The following is a 20,529-nucleotide window of genomic DNA, read 5'->3' as shown; positions in this document are numbered from 1 at the left end:
AAGTTATGCATAACTTTAGTTCATCACGTACAGTGCCCTTAATCAACACATACATACAGGGCACACACATTTCCTACTGCACTAGGAATCAATGGTCTCGCACGGACCTTGACACATATCAGAGAACCTGTTGCTGAGGTCTCATTCTCTAATCTGGGTGACTGACCTTTCATCCTGCGGCTATCTTCAGTCGCATGTGCCCATCTTGTGTGCAGTCTCCGACTTGCATAATCTCCCTTCTTGCAAGATTTTTCTTCATACCGTAGTTCACTACCTTCATTCAGCAGGATATATTTCAAGGTAGTAACCACCATGGAGGTCTGATTGTCTTGGCAGTTATGTGATCATCAATTTTAGGTGTAGATATCCCCGGAACATCTGACATTTTGTTCCCATCTTTCACACCTGTACTTCATGTCGTGGTCTAGGGAGATTTCTTTAGAAAAGTAAAACTGGGTTCCTTTTACTTTCTCATCTAATTCACACGACCATTACCACGAGCCAAGACCAATGAATCATTCGTGACCTTCTATGCCTTTTTGAGAAAACACTACTGAATGACTGCTGTCTTTAACAGCATTGTGCACTGCAAGAAATGCAACGCCATGTATTTCTTCAGTCACCATATTCACAGCATCATTCTCAGTTTTCTCCTAATTTTAGCAGTCTCTTGTGGTCTGTCTTGCCACAAACTCGAGATCTTGCCAGAATTTCTTCTGCGCACCTCCTCACCTAGGATAAGATCTCTTACATTAAGAAACTTCAACTTCGACTTCTTTGCAGAATTACTCATAGCCATTCTCATGACCTTCCAACCTTTTGACCACAACACCAAATGCTATTGGGCAACAATAGTATCTTCTGCCTTTTCTGAAATTGAATTGTTTCTTCATGACATTGCTTTAATGAATTTACCGTAGAAATGAATAGTACCTCACTAAGTCAATTCCCAGAAAAGATTGGAGGGTCACAATGGACACACTTAAAATTTCCAATCTTCTAGACAGAACCTCCTTAGACTGTATATATCCACACTACCACACCAAAGCTTCATCTGCACTTTGTTATTTGCAACTGGCTTTTCAAAGAAAGCCACAATGAGATCCGATGCGGTTCTCCTCTTAATAACAATATGCTCCATGAATTGTATAACTGCCAAAACCTGCTGATATAACAAGTTAATCAGCATCGTCCAATGATCTGAAATTTGCTCCATCAAATTTCACGATCCCAACTGGATTAAATCAAGCCCAAACGAACTGAGTCCGGCAACATTGGACTCCAGCTGGTTGACATCAAGCCCCAAAACCAATGAGTCTGGCACGACTCCAACTGGCTGCGATCAAGCCCTAAACACATGAGTCCATCATGACTCTGACTGGCTACGATCAAGCCCACAACTGATCTGCAACTATGAATGGTTCAGATCAAAAATACCGATGGTGAATCTCAACATTCCCACCGTACGGATGAGTTTGGAATGATCCAAATAGTTTGTCAGTACTATTTGATCATCACAATGGAATTCCAACTGGCGTGGATCTAGCCCAAAATGATCTGCAACACGTGGACGGTTCAGATCGAATGTACCGATGGCGAATCTCAACATTCCCACCGTACGGATGAGTCCAGAATGATCCAAATAGTTTGTCAGCACTATTTGATCATCACAACGGAACTCCAACTGGTGTAGATCTAGCCCAACATGATCTGCAACACATCGACAATTCAGATCAACAGTACCGATGGCGAATCTCAACATTCTCACCGTACGGATGAGTCCAGAATGATCCAAATAGTTTGTCAGCACTATTGGATCATCACAATGAAACTCCAACTGGCGTAGATCTAGCCCAACATGATCTGCAACACATCGACAGTTCAGATCGACAGTACTGACGGTGAATCTCAACATTCCCACCGTACGGACGAGTCCGGAATGATCCAAATAGTTTGTTAGCACTATTTGATAATCACAATGGAACTCCAACTGGCGTAGATCTAGCTCAACATGATCTGCAACATATCGACAGTACCGATGGTGAATCTCAACATTCCCACCGTACGGATGAGTCCGAAATGATCCAAATAGTTGGAAAGCACTATTTGATCGTTGAAATCGGACTCCGAATAGCTTAGATCTAGCCCAAAAAAGATCTGAAAAACGAACGGTTCAAATCTGTCTGGCGCGTGGTATCCACGCGCTGCACAGTGCGCGTGGGCGGCGAGTAGGCGCGTGGAATACACACGCTACAGCACTGTGTGCGCGTGGGAGAGCGTGAGGCAGGTGAAGTACACGCCCTGAACCTGTGTAGGGCGCGTGGGAGCGCGTGAGGCGCGTGTCTGTCATGCGTCTTCAACCTCTGGAGCGTGTGAGGGCGCGTGTGGCTCAGTCGTCTTCCTCCTCCGGTGCGCGTGGGGGCGCGTGGATGACAGCAGTGCATGTGCAGACCTTCTAGGGGCGCGTGTGAGCTACTCCGACCTCCGTTTTCGATTCCATTTGCGGCGGTCTCGACGCGAGGAACACTCTGGAGTTGTCAAAAATGGATTTTGAGCAACTTGAATTTTCAGACAGCTCGAACCAGAGTTCTGATACCAATTGTTGTGCCTCCGGCATGTCCGAAAATCACACAAAATAATTTTAAAGTGGTTCAGCAAATTGCCTACGTCCACTGAAGCCTCTTTTATAGAATTTATACAAGATTTATAAAAATTTACAAATTCACATCTCTCACTCACGTCCCTCTTTCTTTCTCCTCTCTCACTGCCCTTGATCTCTCACCGCAGTGAGGATAATTTTCTCTTCACAAATCGTCTCCTTTTATAGGAGAAATCATGGGGACAAATAGCCACCCTTCTTAACCAAGTGAGCCTCCAATGGTGAGTGGATGAGTGAGTGGTTGGTGGCTACAGTTGGTGCCTTATACAACAAAGAACAAAACGGTGCATGTGCAACCCTTCATACTTAGGTTGATTCAACACAGAAGACTCTGCCACCGGCACCTGCAACTTTGATCTTTGATGTGTGATTTCCACTGACTTAATTGTGAAAGGCTTCTGCCTTCTTTTGTGACTTTGTGGAATTTAGCAGCCTTGTTTTAACCTCGTATATTTGTTCATTTGTTGTTCCATGTTAATTATAAAAAAATAAAAATAAAACTATATATATTACGTATCAAGAAAAATATCTTTATAACAATAATTTCCCATAAAGAAAAAAACATTACATTAATTTTGTCGAGTCTTTCGACATTTATCTTCCTCCAAGGGCTTGCACCTAACCCCCTGGTTGGATAAAAGTGAAAAGACAATAACGAGGTGGGGGCATTCCGAGAATTGAACTCGGGACCTCTCGCACCCTAAGCGAGAATCATACCACTAGACCAAATGCCCTTATACTTTTCAACTGTAGAACGAAAATTATTACTGAAATGATAACTTGCTCATGGCTTTACCAATCGTATTACTATTCTCTGTCTGGATGGTGAGAGAGAAGTGTCAGGCGACATCGGAATTGGGAATACGCATTTCGGTACTGAGTTTGAAAAAAGTTCATCACATTCTTTTCAACGGTGTAATTAAAGAGAGATAAATATATTACGTGAATTTTATAATATATATACATAGTTTGTAATTTTATTAAAGTATTTAATTGATCTATTAAGCGTGAAAGTATTGACATTTGTGATTGCGGGGTACTTGCACCAATATTACCTCTATATAATAAACTAGCCCGTATAAAATGGCCCAATTGGCCGGAGACATGCACGATCAGGATGAAGATCATGGAATATAGGCCTGGCTGATCAACAATTTGGTGTTGAATCCTGATGAAGTATTGAATGATTCAAAGGGCCGGTAAAATAGTTTAAACGATTGTGAAGATCCCCTGCTCGTACGTGTGGCTCAAACATTCAATTATTCTATCCAATGCATGGACCCCAATTAATTAGTTAAAGAAAACGTATTATAATAATGAAATTTATATCAATATAATATTTACATTAATGCAGTGTATGTGAATTATATAGTATTTGTTTTGCTAAGAATTGAGTTTTTCCCTGGCCTGCCTGCCTTTAATTTTCCTATCAATCTGCAGAATCGACTGCTCGAGGACCTAAATTTACAAGGGCATCGAGGGCTCACATGCATCTATATATATATATATATATTTGTTTACTTCTAGTCCTGTTTTCCTATTACTGATCTCTCTCTCTCTCTCTCTGTGCGCGCCAATATCGCTAATTAAGATCCCCTGGTTGTTGTATGATCATTATTTTAATGGCCATGAACATATATAAATCACCCGGCCCTAGCTATATCAGGCAAGACCATATATGTACGTAAGTACGTATAATATTTCATGAATATTTGGAAATAAGGCTTTTCCAAGTCAAACAGTCTGCGATTGAGTAGATACGTACGTACCCTCGAGTTGTTGCCAGCTTATTGCTTATTTGGTCATGAATCATAAGAGGTGTAACCTTATTTCCAAAAACCATTTTGTTGTAATGAAACAACCTAGCTAGCAAGTTATTAATTGAAATAGATACGTGGGGCGCAAATAACTGTGTGTTTGTGAGAGAGAGAATCTTTAGCTATCTTGTTTAATCATTCTGAATCCTGATTATGCAGGATATGGCGATACATTGGAACTTAAATTTTTAAGTCCTTGTTAATTGAGGGAAGTAACCACATCATAGTGACACATGAGTTGGGTAAAGGGTTTGGGAATAAATATTTGGAAGAAATAATTTGTTCTCAAACTGTGTGATTGATGAGAAGATTTCAACATCGGTGTCCTTGTTCGGAGGTTGACGAAATCTGACTGAGGGAACAGGAACGTGCATGCAAGCAATCCACCCTCGTGGGGGCCTCTTCCCCATTTGCTTATTAGATGCAGTGAGGAGTGGTTCGAGCATGATCAGCAGGACTACCATCCTGGCCACCCTGATCTTTGCGTAGGAGTTGGAGCTCCTGCCTTTCCTGCTTGTGATCCAATTTGAAGGGGTGGATCGAGCTGTATTTTAGATTCCAGACACCCATGATATGGTCAATGGCAGTCATATTTTATGCTAATAATTTAGTTGGCCATCAACTGGTATGAAAACTTTATTGGAAGGGAAAAATATAGTTACAAGCACAATTGTGTATTAACCTGTGCACTAATATGATATGATTGATCAAAAAATAGATTTTATTGAAAATAGTGTTAATTTAAATTTTAAGTATGAATGAATTATCAGTATTGGTACACAGATTAGTACGCAACTATGCTTGTATATAGCAAAACTCTATTGGGAGGCTCGGAATTGAGATAAAAATGAAAAATAAAATAAAAGAATCAAGAAAAACAAGCTAGAGATTATTTGCAAGAACTCTATTAGCTAGCATATCTGCGTATGCGTGGCATGTATAATAATCTGATTATTTGGGATGCTTGTGATCAATAGATCAGCATTCAGATAGAAAATTATTATGCTCCGATCTCAAATTGTCTGTTACCCCGAAAATTAAACGCACATACATAAAAAGGAAATAGAAGAATTGTTTAAAGAACGAACGGACCATCTCCTATATACAGGTCCCAAGTAATTAAATGGATTCCTCTCGATCAAAAACAAAAAACTAATACACAAATTAATCGTAAACAGATGCACTTATATATGTAACAAGCTCGTTCGTGCACAAAGAATTACTCTGTACGAACAACATCTACAGCTAGTCAATCGATCCTTAATTTAGAAGACGAAGAAGCAGGCAACAAGCTGGGCTACACCAGCGGCAGCAGAGATCTTGAGGGCGGCGGTGGCGCTGTTTGTCGAGGGTGCGGGGGCAGAAACATCATCAGCAGCAGGTCCAGAGGCGGGTTCTTCTGCAGGGGTGAACTTGCCTCCTGGGGCGGGAGGAGACGAGACCTCACTGTCAGGGGAGGAGGCAGAGTCATTGGATGGAGAGGCGGCAGGCGTGGAAGAAGAGGAGGTGGGAGGGGTAGCAGAAGCCTCGGGTGAGGAGACTGTGGGGCTCGAGGCCGATGAATTGTGAGCGGACACGGAGGCTTTAGGGGCTGAGGCCGATGACGATGATGTGGGGGCCGAGGCAGGTGACGACGACGACGATGGAGTGGCGGGCGAGGCCTTGGGGGAGCTCGTAGGAGCTTCCAGAGCTTGGACTGCCACCAACCCAGCAATGGCAACACAAACAAGAGCCAAAACAACAACTTGATGACGTGCCATTATCTTTGCTTCTCTGTTATTTTGGGTTTTCTGTTTTTTGGTTTTTCAAATTCAGACAGATAGAGTACTACGGGAAACCAGCAAGATGAATCTAAAGATTGCAGTACTTCCCTAAGTTGTACAGAGAAACAGTACTGCTCCAGAGAACGAGGTACTAATTAAGCGGGCGGAGACGGGAAAGGAATATATAGGGTTAGGGTTTGGAGGAAAGTTAGGGAAATGTACGGCGCCGGAGGGGGGACGTTACACACAAGGTGGCTTTTGCATTTTGATTTTCGGTTAAATCAGTTGGTTTGTTCGTTGTAGGTCAAAGGAAAGGAGAGAGACGAGGGGACGTTTGGGTGACCGGCCGGGTTTGGTGGCTTTGGTACGAGTGGCGCGAATCCTTTGTTACAAACGTTGCCAAACTTGGGTAGGCACCAGTACTTGTAAATTTGCACGCATCATCACTTATAAACTAACTTAATTTGATATTTTAACGTATGTTACGTATTATATGAATTTGTATCAATTTATAAATTTTTTTTTATAACTATAATACTTCTCAATATAAAAACACTTAAAAGAAAACTAACATTTTTCTAGCGTTTGCACGAAAATAATAAAATATAACGAAAATGGCAAAAAGAGTAAGGTATATTATGCTCCATTTGACCTTATGAAAAAACATTATGGTATTATATTATTCTCAATTCGACCTTACTGCCACCTTGGAATTTAGTAATTTATTACACAGCCCTTTGACCGAGCTCCAAGAATAAAATGACAACCATATTACAACTATATAATAAAATAATATTTAAAAAAAAATTAAATTCTCTATCTAGGAATAATATTGTTGCTGTGACAGACGTGTACTACTGGTCTCGAAAATCAGACTATATATATCATGCCCATGTAAATTATACACGCAATACAGTTTAACAACTTCTCTACTCTTTTCTTCTATATATATATTTTTTTAAAATGTTTTAGTTATAAAAAGATCTTACAAAACTAAACATACAAACTGGTGTGATACGATCAATTTTAAAGCTAGTAATTACTTTAATTATTGTAAAATAAATTTAACGTATTTAATAAAATCATGTCGATTTATGTGCAAAAATCGGAGCCTGAAGATCAATGGTGGTCTCATGAGGATTAATATTGTCTACCTCATAGGCAGAGGCTGTACGTACACAATAAGCTGGACCCCCAAGGGAGGTGGCCGGCTCTGCTCTCTTTCAAAGCCGGTTCACGATCAAGAGTGTAACAGTCTGCTAGAAATTTAATTGTAAAATTTTTATTAGTTTTAGGAACCTCGTGAAAACTCCATAAGTTTTTACGAATCCATTAATCGTATAGGTTTTAGTCTAACTACATAGTTAGTGTTATTATTTACTATGGTATCAAAAGTGTGTTTTTGATTATTGAAGATAGTTAGAAGTGTCAAAATGTATTATAATTTGTACCATTAGACTCGAAGGGTCATTTAAGGTCTTATAGCGCAATAACAATTTTTCATATTTTCGGACGAAACGTCAGTTCAAAATTGTGGATATTATTGGATAAAAATATCTTAAGTTAATTTTGTGGATATTATTGGATAAAAATATCTTAAGCTAATTTCGTAGATATTATTGGGTAAAAAATATCTTGAGATGATTTTTGTAGATATTATCGGGTAAGAGAGTCCTACACTTAACTCTCACTCTGGATAAGAGAGACCTATACTCAACTCTCACTCCAGCCTCATCTCTTCCATATCTCATTCATAAGTATCTCCAGCCACCCCCCACGAAATTATCTTCATTTACACTTTCCATTAAAAGAATACCAAACACTCTCTCTCGGATAGCTTTTAGCAGTTCTTTTGTACACCCATTTCGAAGTTTTTTTAAGTGTTTTATCATAAAATCTCCTTCATATAAGTTGTTCCTTTTTTAGTCTAATTTACGTGGATATCTTATTTGTCCCATTTGAAAATTATTTGGTCAGTCAAATATTGTGTAAACTATAGAAAGGTCATTCTGAGAGATAAACTGGAGAATATGTTATAGTTTGGAGTTTTTGACCAAGCTAATGGATAGATATTGGTCCGAAATTTTTATGGAGTATTGTTAACGTGTGTATATGATTATTGGTTGAGGATTTTTGCATGATTAAAGGTTTTGATGAAATATTTTCTTAGATTTAGAAACTTAGAAACTGGAAGAGGAAAAACAATTTCTGTTTTGAGAAAGTTTAACTCTTTGGTGGTCTAAACCTATTCCAATGACTTTGATAATTTTATTGGAGGATCCTAAACATCTTATATACATGTTATATTATTATTTTGAAAATATTTGATGTTAATTTCAAAGATATAAAATTTTATGCAAAGAGATATTCGGATAGGCCAAAGTGTGGATATTATAGGCTCAATTTATGTTTTGGTTAATGTTTAACCATGTGATCTTAAATTAGAAACTTATATATGTTTTAGGACATCTTTTTAAACCATGTGATGGTTTGGTTTGAAGATCACATCTTTATAAGTCATAGATCAAATAGTTAATCAAAACAAGTTAGAAACAAAATAATGAAAATAGCATATGGAAATTTCGGCCCTGTGGAGTTTTAATAGTTGTGATTAGTTTTAAATTTTTCTAAATTGATATTTAAGTTGAGGATAAAATTTACATTAGGTATGTAAATTTTGGTGACTTTTGGAATTAGTATGCAAAATCCTTAAGTTATGGGTAAAACGGTCATTTTCCTACATGTAGAGAGTAAAATAGAAATTTTACTCTTTAAGTTAGTATTTTTCATATTTCAAATTATTAGTGATTTAGTGTTAACTTTTAGAATCACTAATTACAGTTCCTCGTGATCGCGCTTGAAGTTTTATAAGAAACGCAGAGATCGAGGTAAGTTAGCTTTTAACTTACTAGCAGTCTACTGTGTATGTGTGCTAAGTAAAGGAACTACAGTGTATGTATGTATGTTATCATATATGTCATGCCATGCCAAGTCATCACATAATTGTCTGTTATATAGAATTTATTCTATCATCAGTTTTTATCTGTTACATAATATATTATGTCATGTATTGATGTACATTACAAGTACATCATGTTAAGTATGTCATCTATTACATGTATGTCAAGTCATGTAATATTTATTGTTGCAAGTATGTCATGTTAAATATGTTGTCTATTATATGTTATGCCATGTTACGAAATATTTCTATCTCAAGTTGGTCATGTATTTCAAATTATGTTCAAGTCACGTTATGTTACGTCAGGACTTCAGTCCTTTTGTATTCCAGTCACGTTTCATCTTGAGTTACATTCAGTTTCGTGAGGTCCATAACAACTGTGGCACACGAAGTATGTGGTCACAACAATTGTGACGCATACATGACTATGTGAGACACAACAATTGTGACACGTAAAATACATGGGGCCACAACAACTGTGGAGTATGTATTTAACTGCATTGTGACGCGTATAATACATGGGGCCACAACAACTGTGGAGTATGTATTTAGCTGCATTGTGACGTATAGAATACATTGGGCCACAACAACTGTAGAGTATGTATTTACACGTAGAATACATGGGGCCACAACAACTGTGGAGTATGTATTTTTCATGTTAAGTCAAGTTTCAGAACAAGTTTATGATAAGTCAAGTTTCAAATCAAGTTCATGTCAAGTCAAGTTCAGTTCACGTTTCAATTTAAGTTATGTCAATTATGCTATGTACATGGGGCCACAACAACTGTGGAGTATGTATTTTTCATGTTAAGTCAAGTTTCAGAACAAGTTCATGTTAAGACAAGTTTCAGATCAAGTTCATGTCAAATCAAGTTCAGTTTACGTTTCAATTTAAGTTATGTCAATTATGCTATGTTGTACGTCAAGTTATGCTTTAATTACTTATGAATTTGATTATACATTCATGCTTTTACTGTCATCCATGCATCATTAGCCTGTATGGAAGTTTTTGTTAACTTACTGAGATTTGTAATCAAATCTCACTGTGGTAGTCTCAACTACCATTCCTCCCGAATGGTAGATTTTGTTACAGGACCTGAAGAAGGATCAGGAGCTGACCAACTAGACACAGTTGACTAAGCGACGGTAAATGTTAATATAGTAGTTAACGTAAATTACTACTTGTACGATAGAGTTGCATCTCTAGTACTTTTTAGATCATAACCATTTTGGATTAGTGTTGTGATCTTAGTTGTTCAATGAGTTTTTATGTATGAAGTATATTTTAAACATTTGAGATATTTTTAATTTGGTGCATAGTATTGCTAAAGAAAAAAATTTATCCGCTGCGAATATTGCATATTATTAGATGCATGTTAGGAACATTGCATCTTATATATTATGAATGGGAGCAGGTAATCTTGTGTTGCATGTCTCGACGCTTCAAATGTCCGTCCGATCCCAAACGAAATTTGAGAGCGTCACAAGGAGGATGATCATTCTTGTTTTCAATATGGTGGATCGAAGTTGTTGATCATGAAATTAATCTTTGGTTCCCTAGTAATGTAACCTCTGAGGTCATGTGCATGCATGCATGGGTGTTTGATTCCTGATTAACGTACTCTAGATCATGATCAATACGACTAATAAGGAAGATTGCAGCGGCGGCGAAATCTCTCACAGTACGTGCTGATGATTAGCAAGACTACTGAGATAATTAGATATTGGCCATGACATCTCTGATCTCACTGGTCTACTTTATTATTTCAAAAGTTAATTTCTAACAAAAATTTAAATTTTGTAGTGATATAAAAAGTGTAGAGAGTAGTAAAAGTAATCATTTAAATTTTGTAGTGATATTGGCCATGCCTGGAATGACAATCATAATTCGATCTCTTTCTGATCTTGATCATTCCAGCTAGCCGGCCGCGGCACATTAATGCAGGTTGGCCGCGCATGCATAAACAGCTAGCTGCATTTGGCATGTTAAGGTTCCAAAAGCCGCACTGCAGATTCGGTACTTTGCATTTCTTTTTGTTTAATTATTATTTTTAAATATGCTTTGGACCGTACGTCTGTCTTTGATTATTTTTTACTGCTCTATTACCTATTTTATCGGGGGAATAGATGTTGAAATTATTATAATCATCGGCCACCTGTCAAATCGCAGCCAGTGAAAGGATACCATGAGTACTAGTACCTGCAGCTGAATACAAAAATATAATTTACAGTGGCGTATATAATGTTGTATAATCATTTTTAAAAATAATAAATTTTTATTAAATAGTTTAAAAAATATATTTTTAATTACAATTTACATTGCCGAGAACAGAAATAACTATAAATGGGGAACTCTTAAATTCCACATTAATCTCCAGAAAGAAGCATCACACAAAGAGACAATAAATGCATGAACATAGATCAGATCGCGAAGATTTAACGTGACACGCATTGTTTCTTACGGAATGTGTATGGCTTCTACGTCCCCGATGAGGCCACCTTCTCCTCTTATACTCGCTCTTCGCCTCTCAGTCCTCGCTTCCACGTCTCAATCTCATCCTCATCCTGATCATCTCTCTCTCCCCCTCAATGTCTCCGGCAATGGAAGCCAAAGCACAAACACAAGAGGAAGCAGCCGCGCCACTCAACGACGACTTATCCAACGATGCAGTTGCTCACAAATCCAGAGTCACCGTTGTGGGTAGCGGTAACTGGGGCAGTGTTGCTGCGAAGCTCATTGCTTCCAACACCCTTAGGCTCGGCTCTTTCCATGGTATTCACGTCCTGCATGCGCTTTCTATTTCTTGTATTTTTGTTTATGACCATCTGTTTCCAAAGAATGAACGCTCTGATACAGAGACTTCTGATTTCTTTTGCTTTTGCTACCTTTTTCACCGGCCAACCATAATTAGGTACTATTAATGAAAACCCATTTTGAATTCAAACTTTTCCTGTTAAATTCAGATGAGGTGAGGATGTGGGCGTATGAGGAAACATTACCAAATGGTGAGAAGCTCACAGATGTCATCAACAGTATTAATGTAAGAGTTTTGTTAGATATAAGCATTTTTCTTACACTAATTCGCATATCGATGACTTTTTTTATTTAAAAAAATATAAAAAAGTTTTGAAAGAAAAAGAAAGTATCTTATCTCATAAAAATTATTTTTATCTTCAATTCACATCGTTTCGTTAAACATATGCCTTATAAATTAATATCGGTGTGCGAATTGGTTCAAAAAGTGTGCTTACAAAAAGATTTTTACTTGATGAAAACACCTTTTCCCCTGCATGGCATCACCATTAGCTATGTTTTAGTATTTGATCTCCATTGTAATATTTTTAGTTTCCTTAACAGGAAAATGTGAAGTATCTCCTGGTATTAAGCTTGGAAAAAATGTTGTTGCAGACCCCGACCTTGAGAATGCAGGTATTAGTTTCTTGCTTTTTGCTGAGTGTCCTACACTCGAACTTTTGGTTTATTGTTCTGATGGGGGCACTATGCAGTGAAGGAAGCAAACATGTTGGTTTTCGTGACCCCACATCAATTCATGGAGGGAATATGTAAGAAACTTGTAGGGAAAATAAAGGGAGATGTGGAGGCTATTTCCCTCATCAAAGGAATGGAGGTCAAGATGGAAGGGCCATGCATGATCTCTTCTCTCATTTCCCAGCAACTGGGGATTAATTGTTGTGTCCTGATGGGGGCCAACATTGCCAACGAGGTAATTAATATAATTTTCAATTTTTATTTCCTGGCGATTTACATGCCATCTCATTTGCCATCGGCTTTTCCTAAAACTAGAGGCTACTATGCAGATTGCCGTGGAGAAGTTTAGCGAAGCAACGGTTGGATATAGAGAGAACAGTCTGATTGCAGAGAAATGGGTTCAACTGTTTAGTACTCCCTACTTCCTGGTCACGGCTGTGAGTGCCATAGAAACTGTGTCTAATTGATAAACATTAATTTTGTAAACTACTGTGCAATGGGTATGAAGAGCTATAATTTCAATCATTCCAAAAACCTTCACGTGAATAAAGGAATTCTCTTGGAGTGATCTGTGGTAGATTTTAATATGGCAGGAACACTAGAAGTCAAAATTCCATTTTAGTGTATTGGATATGAATCGGTGTACCTCAAATCAATATCTAGGGCATGATTTGCTTGTGATTTTTTGCTAATAGGTCCAAGATGTGGAAGGAGTGGAACTTTGTGGTACCCTGAAAAATGTTGTGGCCTTAGCAGCAGGTTGGTAATAGAACATAGTTCTTTATCTTCTCTTTTAAACACTTTAATAAGTAATAGAGGAATTAGTCAGTTATGGAACAGGTTTTGTGGATGGCTTGGAGATGGGGAATAACACAAAGGTTAGTGCAAACAATATTGACTTAGCTAGAAGGTATTTGATCTGTTTTCTTATTTTCTTCACTATTCATCGAATCTCGGCTTGGCTGTTTGTTTGCTTAGGCCGCAATCATGAGAATAGGTCTGAGAGAAATGAAGTCATTTTCCAAGCTTCTATTTTCATCTGTCAAGGATACGACCTTCTTTGAGAGCTGTGGTGTAGCTGACCTGATTACGACATGCTGTAAGGAAGCAGCTAGATTCCTTTAATTTTCCTTACAGCATAGTTTTGCTTTTACTATAACCATATCTTGTATGGCAGTGGGAGGAAGAAGTAGAAAAGTTGCAGAAGCTTTTGCAAAGAATGGAGGGAAAAGGTTAATCTTATCAATCTGGTGCATAGTTATTATTTCGTGAACAAAAAAACTTAGCTGTGACCCTGCTTTCTTGGCTGCAGATCATTTGATGAACTTGAAGCAGAGATGCTACAGGGTCAGAAATTACAGGTTTTTTTTTTTAAACCAATTGTAATGGAGTGCTGAATTCTTCTCGCCTAAGATTTACGACATAAAAGAAGCAAAAGAAAAAGATAAATGCAGTTCTTCATCTTCGATTTGTTTTGCCCCTTAAAATGAACCATATTAGCTAGTGTGATTGGGGATTACAATCCAAGATGACGAATAGCATTGGCCAAAGACAAATATCAGAATATTTGGTTTCCATGTTCATAGAGACAGCCATGTTAAAAAGAAAGAATGCACTTTTATGACCAACAACTGTTGTATATCATATACTAAAAAAATCAAGCACTTCCTATCCAAAAATTGAAGTAGAATAATCCCAGAGAACGAATATATTTAGTTTGTTGGATTATGAATACTTTCTAGTTTTATTCTACTAATCTAGTTTTCTTTTTCATTGAAGGGCGTCTCAACGGCAAGAGAGGTTTATGAGGTTTTAAGCTACCGTGGATGGCTAGATTTGTTTCCACTTTTTGCAACAGTCCATGAGATCTGCATTTTTCACCTTCCACCATCAGCCATAGTCGAACATAGTGAGCGCACACCAAGATTTTCTCTGTTAGATGGCTCTGCCGCCCTATACTGTTGACAATTCCCTGGATTCAACAAATAGAATTTACAGCAGAAGTTTTCTTCAGTCATGCATCAAGAACGAAAGGATAACTACGCGAAACACTTCGGACAAGCTAAAATATAACACTGGGGCAACAAAAGGTTGCGGGTTGAGTTGCAGCATGTCCGGGAGAACTTCATGCTGTTTCCGATGAAGATGAATGGAATTAAAACTCTCTTGAAGTTCCTATTATGTACTCTTCTTTTTTCTTTTTCCACTTTATCTGGTACACTTATTCCCATTTTTGTCTGAATGTCGGCTAAATTATCTAATGTATCAGAATTATCAAAAGATCCTTGTCATTGGATTAAGCTTATTGGTCAAACTCTCTAATGCGGTGTGATGTATAAAGTTCGTTAACATGTTCAAGTACAGCGTAAAAAGATCGCAATATTCAATTTCTTGAAGACCATTAAAGATACAGAATCGTGGGTAGGTCCACAACCATAACACAAACGATCAGGATGTGCAATTTTTTGGAGACCTTCGTTCCCCCACACCCCTTCCTCCTGTCCCTTTCTTCAAAAGCAAGGATCTATACCACGTACAGTTCCATACACCGAGGCTTGCCACGAACACATTAATCGAGGGAGCGCGAGCACCTGAATCTAGAGTTGCTTGGCCTGCTTTCAGGCGTATTCTATACTTTTGGGTACAATTGACTGAAGCAAAATCGAGGTTTAATGATTAATATAATGGTTAAAAATTTAAAAATTAAGGAAAATACATTTACAAGCTAAAATGAAAAATGGAATCCCATTGTCAGTAACACCATACCCTTCTCATTTCATACCATAGTAAATATAGAACTGCCATAAGCCAAACTACACAGCTGCAAAACCATGCTTTTAAAATGAACAGGAAAAAAAAAACCAAATAAATTCCCCACAATACCAAACCCGTGGATGAATATTACAACTGGTTATAAGAAAAATTACCCAGTTCGTAATCTATCCAGCCGATCAACACTCTTCCGTGCTCGTTCCAGCTGGTGGTCGATGCTTTTCCGAGACTTCTCGTGGCAATCCACGCTTCTCCGAGACCTTTCCACATGGTCAAAAGAGATTCTTAATTTTTCTAGCTTATCAACATTGGTGGACAGATTTTTCAGTTTTTCAGGCCTATCAGTGCTCTGCCTTGGTTTCTCTCTTCTATCTGTGCTCTTCCTTGAAACTTCAAAAAAATCAGTACTCTTTCGAGGCTGCTCAAACTGGTCTGTGCTTCTCCTGGAACTGTATCTTTGGGAAGGAGACTTCTCAACAGTTGAGATAAATTTCTTGAGATGCCTGATGTACTCGGGATAGAGCTCCAAATCACAGTGATTTCCTCCTTTAAGCCATAGTGGTTCATACTTCTCTTTGCACAGTTCCCAGAGTTGCTTACCATGGGAGCAATCAACAACTTCATCTGAAGTCCCCTACAAAAGGATATAAAACAGTCATATTATAAAACGAGTAATTTATTCCAGCATGTGGTATAATTTTCACTTATTTTTTTATAGAAGCATCCCACAAGCAATCTCCCTCTTTCTGTTGGTGGGAAGCAAACAATCTATTTATGATTGTAAATACTTTTTTTTTTCCCCAACAAGATTCATTCATTAAACTAAGTATTCAGAACAGAGTCATACATATATTATACAGACATACTAGCTCAAAGCGGGGGATCTTTGCCACTATGAAAATCAAGAAGACACGGTGGAATGAGGTCAAGGGGTATGCTTACTTAAAAAAGAATGCCCTCGGAGAGGAAAACCCATAACATATTTTATATAAGAGGAATTTAATGACAACAAAGATACTATTATTATTGGCCTTGAATTAGGGATGTTAAAAATGATGAATAATTTTTTTTTTATAATAAGTAAAATCATGAATAAACTTTTCTAGAATCCCAAGCCTTCCAAGCTAACAATGCAAGTTTGTTTCACCCTACCTACAGATAAACTCTCCCTATATTGTGTTGAGCATGCACTGAATTGAATACAAAGTTCCCAGAAATTCAACACATTATTATTCTTCCAAGCTCAAGAACTAAATAGAAGAGAAAAAAAATGGAAGGGAGTCCCTTTCTGTAATGTTTACAAATTGCAACTCAAATTATTTTCCCTCCTTGACCTGTTATTTTATGATCACCAGAAGTTTTGTCCAACTCAAAAGCAAAATCCTCTGAGATATAAAAGCTAGATACTGTACTGACCATCCAAACAATAACACAGTACAGAGACTCAATTCGATCATACATAAAGGAAGGTCAACTGTGGCCCCTCTATGTGAGTACTTATCCCATAGCCCTCTCACTGAGGTGATTTCTTTTCTATGAACCATACCTAATATGAGACGTCTAAATATTTGTACTACTGCCGTAACAGGTATCTTTTTCTTTGGACTTAGAATTTGAACCCCTTCATGGGCCACAAGACAGGTTCAGTACTACTTGTATCAGACTTGATTGAAAATAATTGGACCAGAGCAGAACCTAAATGGGCAGCAAAAAAATGAAATTGGTGATGAAATAAGATTTTATAGATGCAACTTGACATTCAGAAGTTAGAAAAAGAAAATAGTATTCTAAATGCGTCAAGCCCAACAAACAGGTTATCCCATATGAATGTTAAATTCTGCTGTATCAAATTATAGTTTGCAATATGCAGCATATTAAAGAAGAAATGAAAAGCTGTCTCATATATCTAACGTCAATATGATTAGGATTTTTAGCCTTGGTGATTATAAAACAGGAACCACTTAGATTAGCATGCTTACATGAATGATTAAAACAGGACAGTTGACCAGCGGGATTTTGTCAATATTCTGCACTCAAACAACAGAAAACAGTGTCATATTAGATTAAAGAATCCATGAATGTAACAATCGAACCTAGTAAATACAAAAAGAAAACTGAACAGAATTATATTACCTTGTATATGTCAAACCAGTATGAACGCTTTACAGGATACATGACTCTTAAGCCAGAGAGTATGGGACTATGCAGAACAACAGCTCTTAACTGAGGTAGCCGAGAAGCAAGGTCCAAAGTGGGGCCACTTCCAACAGATTGACCATAAAGGATGATATCTTCCTGCTTAGTACCATAGCTTTCTTCAAGACACTTGTATGCAGCTTCAATATCTGAATATGTATTCTGCTCACTAGGCTACAATAAGGAAAAGAGATGTGCTTTAAGATGATAATTTCAACATTGACCCAAGTGCCACAATTTACAGAACAAACTAGTTTTGTAAACAGCAATTTTCCAATTTACATCAAACCTTTCCAGATGATTGCCCATATCCAGAATAGTCATACCTGCACAAAGTTACCAATTTGTATGAGAAAGCTGCCGTTTTTATGCTTTGTCAGGCACTTCGTCTACAATAAGACGCTCCTGAAGTTTAAACATATAATAAAGACACCCACACTTAAAACTCAAGGACCAATCACTCCACACTGTACTCGCTGCATCAGCATGAGGTTGACTATCCGCATTTGGAAACAAGCACTAGTAAGTGACTACGAAATAAAACATAAAGATATAGTTATAGTTCATTGCAGTCACAAAGCACGCAGTCCTCAATCTAAACCGGAGGGAGGGGAGGGGGGTTTCTATTTGGAAACAAGCACGTGTTCACTTCGGATGGGGAAAAAGGTAGATCAAACGACAAAAATTCAGCATAAAAAATAATTTGAATTTTTTCTAAAATGGATTTATATGTCCATGAAGCAATTCAAATTATATAAGCTTCCGTCCCAATCAAATCTTGAGGCTAAATTAAACCACGCTAAAACTATAAATAACCGACCGAATCTCCATTTTCAGTTAATTGTCGACAATCCGAGCTTAACACACGGTACTCCCGCTCATAAAACCAAGGCACAGACAACCAAACCCACCCACAAAATTCCTAGCAAATCACAATCTTAATAACAACAACTATCAAAAAAACAATGAGCCCAATTAAAAAAACCAGAAAGACCACAGCAGAAAGCTCAAAAATTCCACCACGCAGATGCCAAAACTAACTAAAAACGAGAAAAACAAAAAAAACAAAAAAAGCACCAAAAAGTTCAAATCTTGCACGAAAGACAGAGAAAAAAGACAGCTAAATTCGAGTACCCCATGAGATTGACGCGGAGGTGGATGCTCAACTCAATGAAGAGCTCGTACATCTGTCCCAGATCGGCGGCATTGCCGTGAGAGTAGAGAAGAGTGGAGGTGGCCATGGGGTGTCGAATGTAGATTGCGACAATCTCGGTGCCCCGACGGGTCGGCAATTTGAGAACCTCGACGTTTTCACGGTGGGGAAACGGGCTGAGAAGCAGGAGACCCGTGAAATCATCCTTGACCAGCTTGTATGAAGGTGGGTTCGGCGGGAAGAAAGCGAACTTGGCCGCCATGGAGGACGTCACCCCACCCATCTCTCTGCCCCTCTGCCTCTAGCTCCGCTTCTGCGAGTTTCTAATCTTCGCTTCTCAATTTCTCTGTTAATAGTAAAGAGAACTGGTTGAAATGGACATTCATTCCACTTCTCATTCCGCTTTTACTACTCTTGCCTTTTATTTTTACATGGGTCAATAAGCATATACAATGATGGCTATGGTAGGGTCAAGCAGAGATTATCACAGTAGTAATATTTTTATTTATTTATTAAAAAAAAAACCGAGAAGAAGAAGAAGATACAGCTCAAAGTTTTCTGTCAATTATTATTTGTAAAATGGGTACCTTTTGAACCCAACATGTGGATAAAAGTAACTTGTCTTCAACACATAGACATTGATTTGATTCCTTTCTCCCTTTTTTTTTTTGTAATTTTCTTTTCAAAATATTATAGTTAGATCTTAATGGGTTTGATTCATTTGACTCCATTATTTTAATTTATTTTCTAAAATATGATTTTACTTTGCCCATTATTTTCAAATTTAAACTGTTCCACCAATCTCTTCAAGGAGCATGTCTGGTTTTCCATCACCCTTCTTTGGTCCCATCTACTTTACATATTTATATTTGACCTCTCCTACCTAACTCCATATAGAACTGAATGCTTACTCTCTTTTGTCCAAGAAAAGAAAACAAAAAATGTTTAATTACAAAAATAGTATCTCTTTTTTACAGTTTTGTCAATCACAAATGCTTCCATAAAATAATTTCATAAAAGCAAACTTACATATTAGCGAGATTGATATGTTACATCATAATAAAAAAAATATCACAATTTACTTTTAAAAAATTTATTTATGGGTATATCATTTCTCTTATATATTTTTTTCTCTTTAAATCTTGAACTTTATCTTTTTTCCACCGAATTTATTATTTATTTCAACTAGAAATCTTTATCAAAAATTTTTTTAACTAAATCATTTTTCGAAAAATCTGAAGATTATGTATCGTAACTAAGTAGCTACGTTTGATTGGTGAGCTAATCTCAGATGATTTAAGTTGATATGTGAATAATAGTATTTTGTGAAACTCATTGAGATATGTTTAAATATAAATAATTTGAGATTTGTGCTTAAATATATGAAATAGATTGAGATAAATTTAAACTTTTCAATTGTTTTACTCATTCTTTAATAAAAGTGTGAATGGAGTTCTCTAATTTTAAAAAATAATAATTATAAAGAGTGAATGGAGTTCTTATTGAAAAAAATAGCTTTAAAGTGAAATAAAAAAAGAATTCGATCAATTAAAGGATAATCGTGAGAAAAAAATCCAATGATTGTGAAAGAACAAACATTGAACTATTGACAGACTGCGTAGAGAAACCTCAACGGATGTTAAGAAGCCTGGTTAATAATAATAATAATAATAATAATAAAGTAATGTTATGTATAATCTTGAAATATGTAAATATCGTA

The 20,529-nt window shown here is 37.2% G+C and overlaps 2 protein-coding genes, 1 non-coding gene and 1 pseudogene across 3 annotated transcripts; 1 reads left to right on the top strand and 3 right to left on the bottom strand.

Moving 5' to 3' along the window:
* Positions 1-3,321: 3,321 nt before the first annotated feature.
* Positions 3,322-3,393, bottom strand: TRNAP-AGG. The gene has a single exon. It is a non-coding gene; the product is annotated as a tRNA-Pro (tRNA).
* A 2,348-nt stretch (positions 3,394-5,741) lies between these two features.
* On the bottom strand, positions 5,742-6,236 carry LOC122307454 (classical arabinogalactan protein 11-like). Its single transcript, XM_043120346.1, has one exon. It carries the CDS (start codon positions 6,234-6,236, stop codon positions 5,742-5,744), a length of 495 nt encoding a protein of 164 aa, XP_042976280.1.
* Positions 6,237-11,712: 5,476 nt separating this feature from the next.
* On the top strand, positions 11,713-14,988 carry LOC122306857 (annotated as a pseudogene).
* A 2-nt stretch (positions 14,989-14,990) lies between these two features.
* On the bottom strand, positions 14,991-19,263 carry LOC122306858 (alpha/beta hydrolase domain-containing protein 17B-like). Its single transcript, XM_043119382.1, has 6 exons — positions 18,791-19,263; positions 17,946-17,982; positions 17,594-17,830; positions 17,440-17,487; positions 15,616-16,094; positions 14,991-15,339 (listed from the first exon to the last, which is right to left on the bottom strand). Exons 1-6 carry the CDS (start codon positions 19,090-19,092, stop codon positions 15,318-15,320), a joined length of 1,125 nt encoding a protein of 374 aa, XP_042975316.1. The 5' UTR covers positions 19,093-19,263; the 3' UTR covers positions 14,991-15,317.
* Between the last annotated feature and the right edge of the window lie 1,266 nt (positions 19,264-20,529).

The sequence above is a fragment of the Carya illinoinensis genome, chromosome 4 (genome assembly GCF_018687715.1).
Source record: "Carya illinoinensis cultivar Pawnee chromosome 4, C.illinoinensisPawnee_v1, whole genome shotgun sequence".
NCBI lineage: Eukaryota > Viridiplantae > Streptophyta > Magnoliopsida > Fagales > Juglandaceae > Carya > Carya illinoinensis.
This window is presented reverse-complemented; position numbering and strand designations above follow the sequence as displayed.